This window comes from Salmo salar, chromosome ssa11 (genome assembly GCF_905237065.1).
Source record: "Salmo salar chromosome ssa11, Ssal_v3.1, whole genome shotgun sequence".
NCBI classification, from domain to species: domain Eukaryota; kingdom Metazoa; phylum Chordata; class Actinopteri; order Salmoniformes; family Salmonidae; genus Salmo; species Salmo salar.
In genome coordinates, this window is record NC_059452.1 from 8,295,105 (window position 1) to 8,314,035 (window position 18,931).

At 43.2% G+C, this 18,931-nt stretch overlaps 1 protein-coding gene across 3 annotated transcripts in view; it reads left to right on the top strand.

The window, feature by feature from the left end:
- Nucleotides 1–18,931, top strand: part of LOC106561924 (tetraspanin-4) — a 112,693-nt gene that overhangs the window by 54,216 nt on the left and 39,546 nt on the right. For all 3 annotated transcript variants that reach the window (XM_045688973.1, XM_045688972.1, XM_014126328.2), the window contains one exon: nt 18,579–18,770. In XM_045688973.1, the coding sequence (XP_045544929.1) occupies nt 18,579–18,770 (192 nt within the window). The remainder of the gene's footprint in view (nt 1–18,578; nt 18,771–18,931) is intronic.

Here is an 18,931-nt window from a genome sequence, read left to right on the forward strand (position 1 = left end):
AGGTCAGTTAGGATCACCACTTTATTTTAAGAATGTGAAATGTCAGAATAATAGTAGAGAGAATGATGTATTTCAGCTTCTATTTATTTGATCACATTCCCAGTGGGTCAGAAGTTTCATCATTTTCTGGAATTTTCCAAGCTGTTTAAAGTCAGTCAACTTAGTGTATGTAAACTTCTGACCCACTGGAATTTTGATACAGTGATTTATAAGTGAAAGAATATCTGTAAACAATTGTTGGAAAAATGACTTGTGTCATGCACAAAGTAGATGTCCAAACCGACTTGCCAAAACTATAGTTTGTTAACAAGAAATTTGTGGAGTGGTTGAAAAACAAGTTTGAATGACTCCAACCTAAGTGTACGTAAACTTCTGAATTCAACTGTAGCTGTTAGCCTAAGTCATTTAGGTGTTAAGTGCCTAATGGCAGCAGGGCAGTAGACGGTAGGCTTTCTAAGATTCTGATTCTGATATTTGTAGTCTTTTGCTTTTTCCCAACCCCAGTCCGGGCTTGAAAGACACCCATGTATTGGTTGGAATCACAGGGTCAGCAACAGTGCAGTGCCACATAAGCAATTTAGGTGTTAAGTGCCTTGCCTTAGGGCAACAGATGTACTGTACTGTACATGGTAACAGCAACCATCAGCTTGCCAGTTCATGTCTCATTCCCACTGTTGCCAGGCCTGAGATTCAACTGGAAACCCTCCGACTCTGGTCTAACCTCTAGCCTAGGCCTTGTTTTTGTGTGTTTTTAAATAGAGAATAAAATGTAAAGAACTCACTAGTGCCTTCCTTTTCTCACTTCAAAATATTTGCTAGCAATGACATGGCTAATGTTGTTTGGTTAGCGAGTCGCTGGCATACACTAGCAGAGAGGATACTGCCAAGTATATTCCCTCAGCCTTTTACTGCCAGTCAAATGACATGTACTCGAAGCATGCGCGGACCAACTGTCAAGTGTCTTCACTGATATTTTCAACCTCTCCCTGACCGAGTCTGTAATACCAACATGTTTCAAGCAGACCACCATAGTCCCTGTCCCCAAGAAAGCGACGGTAACCTGCCTAAATGATTACCGCCCCGTGCCACTGACGTCGGTAGCCATGAAGTGCTTTTGAAAGGCTGGTCATGGCTCACATCAACAGCATCCACCCGGATACCCTAGACCCACTCTAATTCGCGTATCGTCACAACAGATCCACAGATTACGCAATCTCAATCGCACTCCACACTGCCCTTTCCCACCTGGACAAAAGGAACACCTATGTGAAAACGCTGTTCATCGACTACAGCTCAGCGTTCAACACCATAGTGCCCACGAAGCTCATCACTAAGCTAAGGACTCTGGGACTGGACACCTCCCACTGCAAATGGCATCTGCCCGTCAGGCGTTACAGTGGGTAATGCGAACTGCCCAGTACATCACGGGGGCCAAGCTTCCTGCCACCCAGGACCTATATAATAGGTGGTGTCAGAGGAAGGCACATAAAATAGTCAGAGACTCCAGTCACCCAAGTTATAGACTGTTCTCTCTGCTACCGCATGGCAACCCGTAACGGAGCGCCAAGTGTAGGACCAAAAGACTCCAAAACATGCTTCTACCCCCAAGCCATAAGCCTGCTGAACAATTCATAAAATCGCCACTGGACAATTTACATTGACCCTCCCCCCTCCCTTTTGTACACTGCTGCTACTCGCTGTTTGTTTGTTACCTATGCATAGTCACTTCGCCCCCACCTACATGTACAGATTACCTCAACTAGCCTGTACCCCCGCACACAGACTCGATACCGGTGCCCCCTGTATATAGCCTTGCAATTGGTATTCTTATTGTGTTACTTTTTATTATGACTTTTTATTTTAGTCTACTTGGTAAATATTTTCTTCTTCTTGAACTGCAGTGTTTGATTTGATTTGAAATGTACTGGCTCCCCCGTGGCTAGCTAGCTAGTTGATGCAGCAGCTGGTGATTGGACTGTTAATTATGTATGGCTTTTCTAAATGCTTAGCAAAGTAAGCAGGCCATGGAAAGTGATTTGTAAGTCAGACTCTAGCTGCGCACGTCCCCTATGCAGTCTCATACTCGTCCGCGGGGTAGCCAATGATGTGTCATCGTGACATCCTTAAGCTGTGACCGTGACAATGTTGATTGTTTCGTGCTGTTTAGATCAGCTCGTGAATTATGCTAGCTAAGCCAACCACCTGCCATTCCGCTTTAATAATGACTAGTTATTAGCTATATCATGATAGCCCTAGTATAGCTCTTACGACAGTGGCTATAAGTGAAGTGTTATCATGGTTATTGATCAAATGTTATATTTTAAATGAATATTAAGACGTTTGGACAAATTCTGTCATTACAGTTCATCTGCAGTGTCTTGCTCAGTTCCGCCAAGAGCCACCTACCGCTTGTGTGTATGATCACTGACGGACAGGAACGGAGTGCGTTTGATCAAGTCACATCTTCCGATGCGCTGGTTTTGTTCCTTAGCAGACACAAAGTTGTTTGATCAAGTGGAATGCAACCCCTCCCTTGCCATTTTGCTCCCACCTCATTCCGTTTTGATGCTGAACCCTGTTGAAATGTTCAACACTAACTAACCTCCCACTATCCTGAAACCCCTTCTATAGTAATCCTCAAATGTACACTTCCCATGCCACTCTCTTCAGAGCGGCATTGGCTGGTGGAGCTGCCCCTGCTACTTTATAAGCTATTCACCCAGGGCAGATTTGCCATTTGGGAGAAAAAATTTGTGAACGTGGGATGATTAAGGCTGCAGTGGGAAAGATGGACTACCATAGGGTGGCAGAGGGAGAGGGAGGGAGGGAGAGGGAGCGAGGGAAAGAGAGAGGGAGGAATGGAGAGAAAGAGAGAGAGAGAGGGGAACAGGAGGAGGAAGGAAGGACAAGGGAATTATGTCCAGTCTCACTCAAATTGAGCGTTAACGCACACACACACACTCCCAAGATTGAACAAGGGAATATTAGCTGTCTGCACGCACAGAAACAGGCACACACACAGTGAGGTGTCGTGGTGGGGGTGTTTGATTGCTAGCTTATGAGTTGGAACACATTTTGACATTTGATTTTCTTAGGCGCAGAGATTTAGTGCCTCCATGGAAGGGGCCCTTGGGGGAGTGCATCCATTAACTGTAAATGTAGGAAAATTGACCCATTTCAGGATAGTCACCAGCCTAATGAAACTCCAATGTGTGCTCTTCAGATTCGCTGAGTCCATTTTTCCTCCTGCCTTAACTCGCTCTCTAGCTTCCTCTATTTGAACCTATTTTTCTTCCCCTGTTCCTTCTGTGTTGCACCTGCTCTCTCTTAATCTTCTTCCTCCCTCCTTCCCTTCCTCGCACAGATTTGCTATGCTGCTACAGCCAGGCTGTTGAATAGTTCTCATGGGTCACTGTTTGCTTCTATGTCTCTTTGCTCTCTCTCGTTCTCTTCTTCCTCCCTCCATTATTAATGTGTTATGCAACTGCCATTCTGCAGTACACTTCTCATTGGCAGTGGCGTGTATTCATCGATGTCAAGGGAAGCCAGGCTCCCACAAAACATTTACCAAGAAAAATAACATCCAATTATTTGATTTAGTCTCTGTGTTTCATAATTTTCCTGTGAGTTTTGGGTCCTTGTGCACCCAAAAAAAGTGTCAAGGGAAACCAATTTGGATTTGGCTTCACACCAATTACATCACATCAAAAGCAAAAAGCCATTGACAGAAGAAAATGTGAATTGTTGCATCTCGTTGTGTTGTTGTCCTGCAGTGGCTAGCTAGCTAACTAAAATTGTCCATGTCCTAAATTAGCCATGGATGGAGATAGGGATTTGGACTTGTGGTTTTACTTAATTTTCCATACTAGCCAATGGTTATAACGGCGATTCTGATCCAACCATTAATTCATACATTGCTGTGCCCCTGGCCTGAGAGGATGGAAGGTCAATATGTAGCAAGATGTAGGCTACCATGGACAACCACATCATATTTAGCTTACGTTGATTGGACTAAATTGTTTTTTGTATCTTTTAGTTGTCACTGTATCAGACCAAGCAGAGGTGATCTGATGATGTTGAAATGTTGAAGGTGAAATGGTGCTGGAATAGAGGGGGCAGCTCCTGTTTTCTTTGCGACCTGCGGTAACTCTCCGTGGTTCTAAATCAAAATGTTGGAAACATTAACTTGCTTGACCATTCTGTAGGCCATGCAGCTGTTTGTTACTTGCAATATGCTTTGTGGACTTCACCGGACAGATGTTGCTCTCCGGTTTTGGGATGAAACACAGGTGTGGTTGAATTTATTCCCGGTGCGATTACATATAGTGTAGAACCCCTATTAATTCAATAGGATCTCTGTGGGCCTAGTCATAAAGATTTGTCACTAAACTTTTAAAATATATATTGTGTCATAAACACAAACAGTCATGTCAAACAATCACTTCAAAGGGATCCTTTACTTGGCTGCCCATGCACGTTCATGCACTCGCAAAATATTTCCAGTCTCCAAACAGCGGTCAATGGAAAGAGACATCTGTTACACTTTTGGGTGTTTCGTGTAGTCATTAGGCCAGAATGTATGCGTCCACTGCTGTCTGCGAGCGTCTCGGTGTCAGCCACTCATCTCTGCCTTTTTTCTGTGTTTTCGATGAACCACATCACTGGACCGCCTTACCTTCACCCCTGCCCACATCACGATAGGGCAAACAACGCAATTATTTTAATATGGCTTTTTTCCCTTCCTGGCTTTCCCAATGATTTTCCCATGTACCGCTACTGCTCATTGGTCATTGTTAGCAAATTTTTTTCTAACTAACAGCCTGACGTGTCCAATGGGAGCAAATGAATCACAGTGGGCAGAGCCAAGCAAGGAGGTGGGCAGAGCCAAGCAAGGAGGTGGGCAGAGCCAAGCAAGGAGGTGGGCAGAGCCAAGCAAGGAGGTGGGCAGAGCCAAGCAAGGAGGTGGGCAGAGCACAGGTGGGCAGAGCCAAGCAAGGAGGTGGGCAGAGCCAAGCAAGGAGGTGGGCAGAGCCAAGCAAGGAGGTGGGCAGAGCCAAGCAAGGAGGTGGGCAGAGCCAAGCATGAGCTAGCAAGAGCGCATTGGTATTTGCATATTTCCGTTAGGGAACGTCTACTCTGTGAAGTTGCGCATCTTGCACTCCTTCTAAACAATGCAATTCTTTGAAACTTTGGCAAAGGGTAAAGTCTACAAAACTTCATCCACTCTGTAACAGATTCAAGTTTTGTAAACAGAAAACTGTATTGAGTCCAAAATGTTTAATCGTTGAGAAAATTTGCAGAATGTCGGCCAAAATCCATCTCGGTCCATCATCTCCCACTTCCAGCCACTGGGGTTCCTCTCACCACCATATTTGGTAGTGAGTGGAAACGGAAACCAGATGATTCACATTTAAACATCCGGGGAAATATCTTGACTCATTGTTCTATCTGTGCTGTTACTTCTTTCTTTCTTTCTTTCTTTCTTTCTTTCTTTCTTTCTTTCTTTCTTTCTTTCTTTCTTTCTTTCCCCTCCTCCTCACTTTCCTGCCTCCTCCTTCCTCTCCCACCTCTCTATCCCCTCTCTCTTCCCCTGCTGTTTGATCTCATACTGTCATTGTTGGCTCAACCCTGAGAAAATCGCATCCCCCCCCCCCGTCATGTCACTAATGTGTGTCATCCATGATGTCTTTATCTCTCAAGCACACAGAGAGTACGTCTGAGTCTGGGCTATATGGAACCATTATCCAAGAGGATGAAAGAAATATGGAAAGAAAGAGTGTCGCATTTGTGTTAGAAATTGATTGGCAAGCACAGTAAAATAGCTTCTGATGTTACTTTTGTTTGGGGTTTTATTCAGTGTTGCTGGGTTTTTTTTGTATGATTTTTTTTTTTTTAAGGTTGTGTGGTAGACTATTGTAGACATTCTTCCATTCTTGGTGGGAAAATATCATACGAAACGTCTAAAAACCTTGACATTGCAGACTGCTGTAAAGTGAACTGTGACGCTATACATGTACATCAACGGTTTCCCAGGCATTCATCATACATACCTAAACACCAGTCAAATGGGAAATAACAGCTCTGTGACAAGTTGTCGAAATGGACTAGCCTAGCATGCCTATGAAAAATGTTCGACATAGCACCGTTGGTTACTTGCGGCTGCTGAGTTGTTTGTGTATATGTAGCGCTCATGTACGGTATACTCAACAAAAATATAAGCACATGTAAAGTGTTGGACCCATGTTTCATGAGCTGAAATAAAAGACCCGACAAATGTTCCATACGCACAAAAAGCTTATTTCTCTCAAATTTTGTGCACAAATGTCTTTACTTCCCTGTTATTGAGTATTTCTCCTTTGCCAAGATAATCCATCCACCTGACAGGTGTGGCATATCAAGAAGCTGATTAAACAGCATGATCATTACACGGGTGCACCTTGTGCTGGGGACAATAAAAGGCCACTCTAAAATGTGTTTTGTCACACAACACAATGCCACAGATGTCTCAAGTTTTGAGGGAGCGTGCAATTGGCATGTTGACCCATTCCAATTTGCATGCCACCCCAACAGATGCGCATATGATGCAATCTCTATTGCACTCAACACTGCCCTTTCCCACCTGGACAAAAGGAACACATGTGAGAATGCTATTCATTGACTACAGCTCAGCGTTCAACACCATAGTGCCCTCAAAGCTAATCGCTAAGCTAAGGACTAAACACCTCCCTCTGCAACTGGATCCTGGACTTCCTGACGGCCGCCCCCAGGTGGTAAGGGTAAGTAACAACACATCCGCCATGCTGATCCTCAACACGGGGGCCCCTCCTGTACTCCCTGTTCACTCATGACTGCATGTCCAGGCACGACTCTAACACCATCATCAAGTTTGCTGATGACACAACACTGACAACGATGAGACAGCCTATAAGGCGGAGGTCAGAGACCTGGCAATGTGGTGCCAGGACAACAACCTCTCCCTCAAGGTGATCAAGACAAAGGAGATGATAATGGACTACAGGAAAAGGACGCCTCCATTCTTGTCGACAGGGCTGTAGTGGAGCAGGTTGAGAGCTTCAAGTTCCTTGGTGTCCACATCACCAACAAACTATCATGATCTAAACACACTAAGACAGTCGTGAAGAAGGCACGACAAAACCTATCCCCCCTCAGGAGACTGAAAAGATTCGGCATGGGTCCTCAGATCCTCAAAAGGTTCTACAGCTGCACCATCGAAAGCATCCTGATTGGTTGCATCACTGCCTGATATGGCAACTGCTCGGCCTCCGACTGCAAGGCACTACAGAGGGTAGTGCATACGGCCCAGTACATCACTTGGGCCAAGCTTCCCGCCATCCAGGACCTCTATACCAGGCGGTGACAGAGGAAGGCCCTAAAAATTGTCAAAGACTCCAGACACCCTAGTCATAGACTGTTCTCTCTGCTACCGCACGGCAAGCGGAACCGGAGCGGCAAGTCTAGGTCCGAAAGGCTTCTTAACAGCTTCTACCCCCAAGCCATAAGACTCCTGAACAGCTGGTCAAAGGGCTATCCAGACCCCTTTTTTACGCTGCTGCTACTCTCTGTTTATTATCTATGCATTGTCACTTTAACTCTACCTACATGTACATATTACCTCAATTATCTCGACTAACCGGTGCCTCCGCACATTGCCTCTCTACCAGTACCCCTTGTATATAGCCTCACTATTGTTATTTTACTGCTGCTGTTTAATTATTTGTTACTTTTATTTTAAATTTTTACTTATCACTTATTTTTTTCTTAACTTCTTAATGCATTGTTGGATAAGTGCTTGTAAGTAAGCATTTCACTGTAAGGTCTACACCTTTTGTATTCGGCGCATGTGACGACTACATTTTGGTTTGATTTGACATCAGGAAGGGCCACCAGAGCTTTTGCCAGAGAAATTGAATGTTCATTTCTCTACCATAAGCCGCCTCCAACATTGTTTTAGAGAATTTGGTAGTACGTCCAACCGGCCTCACAACTGCAGACCACATGTAACCACGCAGCCCAGGACCTCCACATCCGGCTTCTTCTGAGACCAGCCACCAGGACAGCTGATAAAACTGTGGGTTTGTGCAGAAATTCTGTGTCAGGGAAGCTCACCTGGGTGCTCATTGTCCTCACCAGGGTCTTGACTGGACTGCAGTTTGGCATCGTAACCGACTTCAGTGGGCAAATGCTCACCTGTAACTCAGTAAAATCTTTGAAATTGTTGCATTTTGCGTTTATATTCTTTTTCAGTGTACTTCCAATGGTTTACGAGCTAGCTTAAACACAACGTTAGCTAAATTAACCTAGCATATTAATGCCAGAGACCCGGGCCTTTGCTGAGTGACATGACTGTGAACAGAGTTGATTGCTGTTAAGGGGGAGTGTGACAAGGACTGACGAACTTGGCAGCTACAACAACAAATCACTGTTCTCTCCAAGCAGAGTCGATATAATGAGCCTAGACTCTGGGGTACCTGTGTGTGTGTGTGTGTGTGTGTGTGTGTGTGTGTGTGTGTGTGTGTGTGTGTGTGTGTGTGTGTGTGGCTTTTGCCATGTGTACAGTACATGCTATTGTGTGTGTGTGTGTGAGCCGTGATTGTGAATGTGTGAGCCATGTGTGTTTGTGTATGGTACCTGCTATTGGAACAAGGGAGTAGGAGTAGGAGGAGGAGGAACAAGGGAGAATCCCCTAGAGATGAGAGCATTATTGATTACCATTTGCATGCTTCTCTCTTTCTCTCCCTCCCCTCTCTTTCCTTCTTTCCCTCCCTCCCTCGCTCTCTTTCCTTCTCTTCCCATCTCTCTCTCCATCTTTCTTCCTCTCAATCTCTCTTTCGTCCTCGCTCCCTCTTTCTAACAGCCACAGTTTATTTATAGGGTTTTGCAGGGGCTGTGTTATTTTGTTTGGTGCTGTGCTCCAAAGAGACAATCGTACCCCGCCTTCTGTAAACCATGCTTGCTGGAGCTCTTCCCATGTGCCGAGATCACAGCATCAGTGTAAAGAGATGAGCTTTCTTCTCGAATAGGCCTACAACCAACCACTGCATCAACGCAAAGAAGCTGTAGAACTCGGTGGAATTTCACCAGAGGCTTGACACATATTATGTACCACCGTTGTATACTTGTGTTCACAGAACCTGAAATGGTCTAGCCACATGTACACCGTAGTGAAGAAGGCACGACACAGACTCTTCAACCTCAGGATGCTGAAGAAATGTGGCCTGTCGCCTAGGGCCATCACAGTGTTCTACAGGAGCACCATCAAGGGCATACTATCGGGCTGCACCGGAGCCTGGTATGGCAACTCCACCGCCGCGGACCGCAAGGCTCTTCACAGGGTGATACGAGGACCCCAGCCACCTAAGCCATGACCTGTTCTCCCTGCTTCAATCACTCAGACGCACACAGTACAAGAGCATCATGGCAAAAACTGAAAGACTGGCCAATAGTTTATCACATCCGGCCGTGATTGGGAGTCCCATAGGGCGGCGCACAATTGGCCCAGCGTCGTCCGGGTTTGGCCGGGGAAGGCCGTCACTGCAAATAAGAATTTGTTCTTCATTGACTTGCCTAGTTAAATAAAGGTTACATTATATATTTTTTTATTCTATCCTCAGACCATCAGGCTGCTGAATAGTCAGCTACCCTCCCCCTGCTACTCCCCCTATGGACATTCCCCCCAATGGACATCACCCCCCACACACACCCTCAATTCTCACTTACCTTACCCACTACTCCCGCTATGGACATCCCCCCCCCCCCCTCAATTGTTTACAGTCAGATTATTTCACTTCTAATTCACTGTATCACAATTCCAGTGAATTGTTTACAATTGAAATTTGCTATCGTAAATGTTAGCAACACCTCCGCCTTTGCCGGATGCACGGGGGGTATGGTCACTAGTGTAACCACAGTTACTGTCACTAGTGTAACCATCATAATGACCATCGTTATGTTTGGAAGGAAAATGGGGAGGCTTGCAAGCCAAAGAACACCATCCCAACCATCCCAACCATGAAGCGCGGGAGTGGCATTATCATATTGTGGGGGTGCTTTGCTGCAGGAGGGACTGGTGCACGTCACAAAATAGATGGCATCATGAGGCTGGAAAATTATGTGGATATATTGAAGCAACATCTCAAGACATCAGTCAGGTAGTTAAATCTTGGTCGCAAATGGGTCTTCCAACTGGACAATGACCCCAAGCATACTTCCAAAGTTGTGGCAAAATGGCTTAAGGACAACAAAGTCAAGGTATTGGAGTGGCCAACACAAAGCCCTGACCTCAACCCTATAGAAAATTTGTGGGCAGAACTGAAAAAACGTGTGCGAGCAAGGAGGCCTACAAACCTGACTCAGTTACACCAGCTCTGTCAGGAGAAATGGGCCAAAATTCACCCAATTTATTGTGGGAAGCTTGTGGAAGGCTACCCGAAACATAAGTTAAACAATTTAAAGGCAATCCTACCAAATACTGATTGAGTGTATGTATACTTCTGACCCACTAGGAATGTGATGAAAGAAATTAAAGCTGAAATAATCATTCCCTGTAGTATTATTCTGACATTTCACATTCTTAAAATAAAGTGGTGATCCTAACTGACCTAAGACTAGGATTAAATGTCAGGAATTGTGAAAAACTGAATTTAAACGTATTTGGCTGAGGTGTATGTAAACTTCCGACTTCAACTGTATTTATTCATCACTGCCACAGTTACTGTTATGTGTATATAGTGCTATTTCTATTGTTGTTTGTGACCATTTTCATTATTTTATTTCACTAGTCCTGCATGTTGGAGCTCGAAGCCTAAGATTCTCTCTGTCTGCTGCAATTACACCCTGCCACCCTGTGACTGTCAAACCCTCTGAATCAGTTTCAAACCCCCACTTGGCTATACTCTGAAAAAGCTATGGTCTCAAGACGCAATGGTCTCAAGATGCACTGCATCCTTCTTCTCCTGAATTGCGCTCTTGTTAAAGACAAGCGTTTAGATTTAGATTGAATTGGGACCACAGTCTTGAACGAACCGCCGACCTGAGTGATAAATTGCATTTTACGTTCGACCAAGGTCTCAAAACGCTTTACATTGTATGTAAAGGTAAATTACCCCATCCACCGCCAATGTGTAGCACCCACTGGAATATGGTGATGAAGAGGCTAGCTACCAGCTGAGAGCTCTCTATTCACCATGAAGGGGAAACGTTATAATACTGGGGATGAGAGCATCTTAATATTCAAGACCCTTTAGCTTTTCAAGACAGTAGTAGGGGGATGTAAGCAAGCTCACCAGCACTACCAGGAAATGTTCAAGAGCTCCATTGGTTCTCAGGCTGTGTATTCTTCAGATGATCTCCGGTGTGCCTCCATTTTTTTTGGGGGGGGGGTATGATTATTATAGAGTATTATTATTTCTGAACGTTGGCTCTACTCTACAGGGAGTTACTGTATATTACTTTGCAACAACTGCAGAGTCCGTATAGTCATTGTTTTTTGTTTAAAACATTAAAATGCTGAGAGAGCTTTACTGGCTTTGCTTTCTTCTGGCATAAATTACCACCACACTTTTTTTTTGTATGACGACACCAAATCACATCCTGAAACACGTGCTCCTTCGGTGCTTTCTTACGTTGCTTGAGAATAGGAGTGTCTAAATTCCAATATCTGAGACCTGGATTTAAATGAGTGATTTACCCATTAGCACAACAAACCATAAATGCATACTTGAAAGCATTTTCCCTTTATCTATTCTAACTCCCACATATACAAACCGATTGTGGGAGATGTCACAGAGCGGAGGGCAACATTTGGCAGATAATAGAGCATTACTGTGGGGACTCCTGGATAGAGATCTCTAACACAACATCTGGAGGATAGAGATGATGTTATGATTACTGATATGTAAGAAGATACAAATCAGTAGCCTGGTCCCAGATGTGATTGTGCAGTCTTGCCAACTCCTATGGTAATTGTCATATAGGAGTTGGCAAGACCAAACAAACAGATCTAGGAAGAGGCTTAAAAAACAGTTGTTGTCACGACTCCCGCCGAAGTGGGCCCCTCTCCTTGTTCGGGCGGCGTTCGGCGGTCGACGTCACCGGCTTACTAGTTGCCACCGATCGATGTTTCACTGTTCGTTTGGTTTTGTCTTTATTGTGTACACCTGTTTTTCATTTCGCTAATCATGTTCATTATTTAACATCTGCATTTCCTGTTTGTCTTGTCGGTGATTGTTTGTCTGTTTTGTGTAGTTGGTGTTTTCTCCAAACTATGTATTTTTCGATGAGAAGATTTATTGATAATTTTAGTAAACACGTTTGTTTACCTTTATCCCTGTGTCCTGCGCCTGACTCCTCCACTTCTCTAAGAAAACCGTTACAGTTGTTTGGCCCAAGTCTTAGCTATAGACACCAGAAGGCCTCGGGGCGATTCAGCGCCCTCTTCCAACCCACTTAACAAATAATTAACAATCTGCTTAGACTCACTAATCAGTTGTCTTAGTTTGTTGTTGAACCAACTCGCTGCTGGTGAGAGATTCAAAAGGACGAGTCCCTTACTGAGTTGATACATTTGTCCAATTAATCACCGGTAATTGTGCAGAAGTTCTCCATAATTACTGAACACCTTTGCAATATTTTCCATGCCGAAAATGGAATAAACAATTAGTTTTAATACACATCTAAATCTGATTATAAGTGTACTATGTTTCTGTTGAAGTTACAGAACTGCTGAGATGTAGCCTATAGTCTTTAAGTATGGTGAATTGTTCTTAGCTGCTGACAAGAAACGACTTCCGGTGATCAACAACTTCGACGTTTCATCAAGTTCAGATTGAGCCTGATGATGTGGGACCCAACCTGTCCCGAATTGAATAGTCAATAAAAACCTTGATTTCATCTCGCATTGGGCTGTAAAACAGGCTATTATCCAATTAATTTATTTTATTTTTTATTTAACCTTTATTTAACTAGGCAAGTCAGTTAAGAACAAATGTTTATTTACAATGACGGCCTACCCCGGCCAAACCCAGATGACGCTGGGCCAATTGTGCGCCGCCCTATGGGACTCCCAATCACGGCCGGATGTGATACAGCCTGGATTTGAACCAGGGACTGTAGTGACACCTCTTGCACTGAGATGCAGTGCGCCACTCGGGCGCATGATGCATAATACCCCTCTGTAAAAATACTAATTGTTTAGATATGAATAGGGCCACATTTCAGTGCTGAGACCCTTTTGATATGCAGCTCGTTCACTTGCCACAACGCCTCTGTGATGTTATGTAAACAACAAAAACTCCCTACTGAAATTGAACTGAAAATCCACCCATATTTCTTAGTGATGGGCATTCCGAGTCTTTTCGAAGAGCCGCATCATTTGGCTCTGTTCACGTAAAAGAGCCACATCATTAGGCTCCCAACCGGCTCGTGATTCAAAATTCTGGAAAATCTGTCATGTAAAGCTCAAAAAGTAGGCTACCATTATGTCAGATTGTGATATGCACGTTCAAGTACATTTTTACCTGGACAAATGTATTTGATTTTTAAATGTGTTTTTACACATAAGCGTGGACCAGAATGACTTGTTCTCTCACTATTTATGGTTTCTGCAGTGAGAATTTACTTCAGATAATGATTTTGTAACTTATTTGCAGATAATCGTTGTTTGAAGCTCAAAAGGCAGTAGTAGCAGTAAGTAAATCAGGGAGCCACATGAAACGGCTCTTTCATGGATGCGATTCGGTTCCCAAAGTTCAGCAAAAAGAGCCTTTAGTTCACAAATGACCCATTACTAGTATTTCTCCCCTCAAACATTTTTGTCATGCCAATGTGAGTAGAAAAGTGGGCCAGTGTTTTAATAGTGCCATATTTATGCAAATGTCTGGAATTAAGTTGTCTTGCCAATTGGGACGTTTAATTACATACATTTGCCATGGGATATGATGTAGTTAATTGCCGATAGAGAGAGCGAGATGGTACACCATGAGGGAAGGAAGGAGACATGTTGGAGCTGATATTTTTTAAGCTCTGGCAAATTATGAAAGTATATCAACATTTTTAAACTGTCCTTGCTATCTAGAATTTAGCTTAATTCATTTAATCAATATTATGGTGTTTCTATTCCAAGAAAAAGGGGTTTCCGTTAGGAAAATATGGCGCTGTACAACGTGACCGGTCGGGAGTAGGCTACAGTACTAAGAGCAAAATAATCCTAACATTTCCACATCCTAATTGTAGTCTAACCAATACCCAAACGGAGATTCAGTGAAAATAAAAATCTCATTGATTTACAGTTGAAGTTGGAAGTTTACATACACTTAGGTTGGAGTCATTAAAACTTGTTTTTCAAGCACTCCACAAATTTCTTGTTAACAAACTATAGTTTTGGCAAATCGGTTAGGACATCTACTTTGCGCATGACACAAGTAATTTTTGTTTACAGACAGATTATTTCACTTATAATTCACTGTATCACAATTTCAGTGGGTCAGAAGTTTACATACACTAAGTTGACTGTGCCTTTAAACAGCTTGGAAAATTCTAGAAAATGATGTCATGGCTTCTGATAGGCTAATTGACATCATTTGAGTCAATTGGAGGTGTACCTGTGGATGTATTTCAAGGCCCACCTTCAAACTCAGTGCCTCTTTGGTTGACATCATGGGAAAATCAATAGAAATCTGCCCAAAAAATTGTAGACCTCCACAAGTCTGGTTCATCCTTGGGAGCAATTTCCAAACGCCTGAAAGTACCACTTTCATCTGTACAAACAATAATACGCAAGTATAAACACCATGGGACCACGCAGCCGTCATACCGCTCAGGAAAGAGATGCATTCTGTTTCCTAGAGATGAACGTACTTTGGTGCGAAAAGTGCAAATCAATCCCAGAACAACAGCAAAGGACCTTGTGAATATGCTGGAGGAAACGAGTACAAAAGTATCTATATCCACAGTAAAATGAGTCCTATATCGACATAACCTGAAAGGCCGCTCAGCAAGGAAGAAGCCAGTGCTCCAAAACCGCAATAAAAAAGCCAGACTACGGTTTGCAACAGCACATGGGGACAAAGTTTGTACATTTTGGACAAATGTCCACTGGTCTGCTGAAACAAAAATAGAACTGTTTGGCCATAATGACCATCGTTATGTTTGGAGGAAAAAGGGCGAGGCTTGCAAGCCAAAGAACACCATCCCAACCATGAAGCACGGGAGTGGCATTATCATGTTGTGGGGGTGCTTTGCTGCAGGAGGGACTGGTGGACTTCACAAAATAGATGGCATCATGAGGCTGGAAAATTATGTGGATATATTGAAGCAACATTTTTTTTTATTAAATGTTTTTATTTCACCTTTATTTAACCAGGTAGGCCAGTTGAGAACAAGTTCTCATTTACAACTGCGACCTGGCCAAGATAAAGCAAAGCAGTGCGACAAAAGCAACACAGAGTTACACATGGGAAAAATAAACATACAATCAATAACACAATAGAAAAATCTGTATACAGTGTGTGCAAATGAAGTAAGGAGGTAAGCCAATAAATAGGCCAATAGAGGCGAAGTAATTACAATTTAGCAATTTACACTGGAGTGAGATATGTGCAGATGAGGATATGCAAGTAGAAATACTGGTGTGCAAAAGAGCAGAAAAACTAAAACAAATACGGGGAAGAGGTAGGTAGTTGGATGGGCTATTTACAGATGGGCTGTCTACAGCTGCAGCGATCAGTAAGCTGTTCTGACAGCTGACGCTTAAAGTTAGTGAGGGACATACAGTTGAAGTCGGAAGTTTACATACACCTTAGTCACAATACATTTAAACTCAGTTTTTCACAATTGCTGACATTTAATCCTAGTAAAAATTCCCTGTCTTAGGTCAGTTAGGATCACCACTTTTATTTTAAGAATGTGAAATGTCAGAATAATAGCTGAGAGAATGATTATTTCAGCTTTTATTTCTTTCATCACATTCCCAGTGGGTCATAAGTTTACATGAACTCAATTAGTATTTGGTAGCATTGCCATTTAATTGTTTAACTTGGGTCAAACGTTTCGGATAGCCTTCCACAAGCTTCCCACAATAAGTTGGGTGAATTTTGGCCCATTCCTCCTGACAGAGCTGGTGTAACTGAGTCAGGTTTGCAGGCCTCCTTTCTCGCACACCCTTTTTAAGTTCTGCCCACAAATGTTCTATTGGATTCAGGTCAGGGCTTTGTGAGGGCCACTCCAATACCTGACTTTGTCTTGAGATGTTTCTATTTATTTCTATTTCTACTTTGCACTTTCTTCTACTACAAATCTACCATTCCAGTGTTTTACTTGCTATATTGTATTTACTTTGCCACCATGGCTTTTTTTGCCTTTACCTCCCTTATCTCACCTCATTTGCTCACATTGTATATAGACTTATTTTTCTACTGTATTATTGACTGTATGTTTGTTTTACTCCATGTGTAACTCTGTGTTGTTGTATGTGTCGAACTGCTTTGCTTTATCTTGGCCATGTCGCAATTGTAAATGAGAACTTGTTCTCAACTTGCCTACCTGGTTAAATAAAGGTGAAATAAAATAATGTTTTCGGGAAGACCCAGATGCAAAAAAAAGTGTATTACTAGAACAGGGGGCAGGCGAAATGACAGGTCAAGGGCAGGCAGAGGGCAGTAATCCAGATCAGAGTCCAAAAGGTACAGAACGGCAGGCAGTCTCAGGGTCAGGGCAGGCAGAGGTCAGTAATGCAGTGTGGTGTGGTGGGGCAAGGTACAGGATGGCAGGTAGAATTGTCGAAAACAGGAACTATAGAAAAGACAGGAGGCAGCAGAAAACCACTGGTAGGCTTGACAAACAAAACAAACTGACAACAGACAAACAGAGAACACTAGTATAAATACACTGGGGATAATGAGGGGAGATGGGAGACACCTGGTGGGGGGTGGAGACAAGCACAAAGACAGGTGAAACAGATCAGGGTGTGACAATTTCTACACCACTAAGACATAGACTGGCAGATTATATTCCAAGCAATGAAACACCAGTTGAAAGTAATTTTATGGTGTGTTCATGATGCCATGCCCTTATCAAAACTTGAGTGTGCACAGCTCATCTGCTGGCTAAAATATGTCATAATGAAGGTTTCATCATTATTCTTTCTCTCAAGCATGTGCTTTTCAATTTAAAAGATTGTAGGCTACATTGACATTCTTTGGAAATAGATATAGAACTGCCATCGTTTACTTTTGATAGTTACATTTTTTGTTGCTTTTGTTAGTTTTAATTTTACCACAAGGACGTCAGACACAGCATAACACCGTCAGCAGACCAATTTAACAAAAGTAAGTGCTCGAGTATAACCAACACACTGAATTATACTCATCTATTGAAAGGGATGGCAGTCTGGCTTCACAATGAATAGACTAGAGCCTTGGAGAGTTTTCTTTTTCTCAGCAAATAAACTCTTGAAAGGATTACGGCACTGAGGTCGCATCGCAAATGGCACCCTATTCCCTATGTAGTGCACTACTTTTGACCTGGTCACGTAGAGCTCTGGTCAAAAGTAGCGCACTATATAGGGAATAGGGTGCCATTTGGGACGCAAGACGCGTCTCACATAGAACACCCATGGATTCATGAACCATGAAAAGAGGGAAGTGTAGTCTCATAAGGAGGGCAGACGGGAGTTCTTTGAAGGCTCCCAAGATAATTTCCCTATCATCCCTCTGGCGCTGTCAGGCGTTCTGATCTGTACATCTCTCTAGTCTCTCCATCACCGTTCAGGGTTAGAGGGCAGCCCACATACTGTAGATGTCAGTCTGAGGCCCTCTCAGCAACAGCATGTCATGGAGATGTTGTACTAACTGAGGCACAGAGCATGTGGTATGTACGTATGTAAAGCGCTATGTGTCGATAACATAGGGCCTTGGAGCATGTATCATATCTGTTTTACCTTGTCATTGTTATTTCATGTACATTACTGCAGTACCCTTGTCTGTCTGTCTCTGTGTCTATCAATTTCTTTGTCTTTTCTTTCCTCTCTCTCTCCTTTCTCTCTCTCTCTCCCTCTCTCTGACTATGATTCCCTTCTGACTTCTCTCTCAGGGGTATGATGATAGGCTTGTATGAGGAGAGACAGCCGTATAATATCCTCTAATTTCCAGCTGTTCTAGTATTCTGATCATGGTGGAGGGTGATGGATGACTTGCACCAACCTGTCTAAGTGATTGGAGCGGCAGCACACAATGCTTCAGAGCAGTTTTATTCATGACCTTCCCTACTTTGACCTCAAGAGCTGATTAAAACAGAACTGGTGTGGTTCTACAGTTGGGATAGAAGTTAGGGAGAAAAACAATAATCACATATTTAACCACGCAAATCGAGTCTTGGTTGAGCATGCCGGGCAATGCATTTCCTGGCATCGCCTTGGGATTTGTGTGTGTTGTGTTGTGTGTAAATGTATATGTGTGCACCAAATAATCCCAAAGTATTTTATGTTGTGTGTTTTTTTTATATGTTACTCACTTTTCTATTTTTCTTTCCTTCTTCCTTTGTCTATCTCCTTTTTTCTCTGACAGTTGGGGGGTTGTGGAATACTGGGCGTGGGGGTATGGCTGTCAGTGACCCAGGGCAACTTTGCCACACTCTCCTCATCCCTCCCATCCCTCTCAGCAGCCAATCTACTCATTGCGGTAGGGACCATCATCATGGTGATTGGTTGCCTCGGCTGTGTCGGAGCTGTCAAAGAAAGTCGTCCGCTGTTGCTGAGCGTGAGTATCTGCCACTCTTGATGACAAAAATACCCTTGATAATTAGTATTTATAAACATTCACATTTCTGCTGTAAGCATCATCTTATATTCATACTTTTAAAATTTAGCAGATGCTTTTATCCAAAGCAACATACAAATGACAACATCAACAGACAGTGA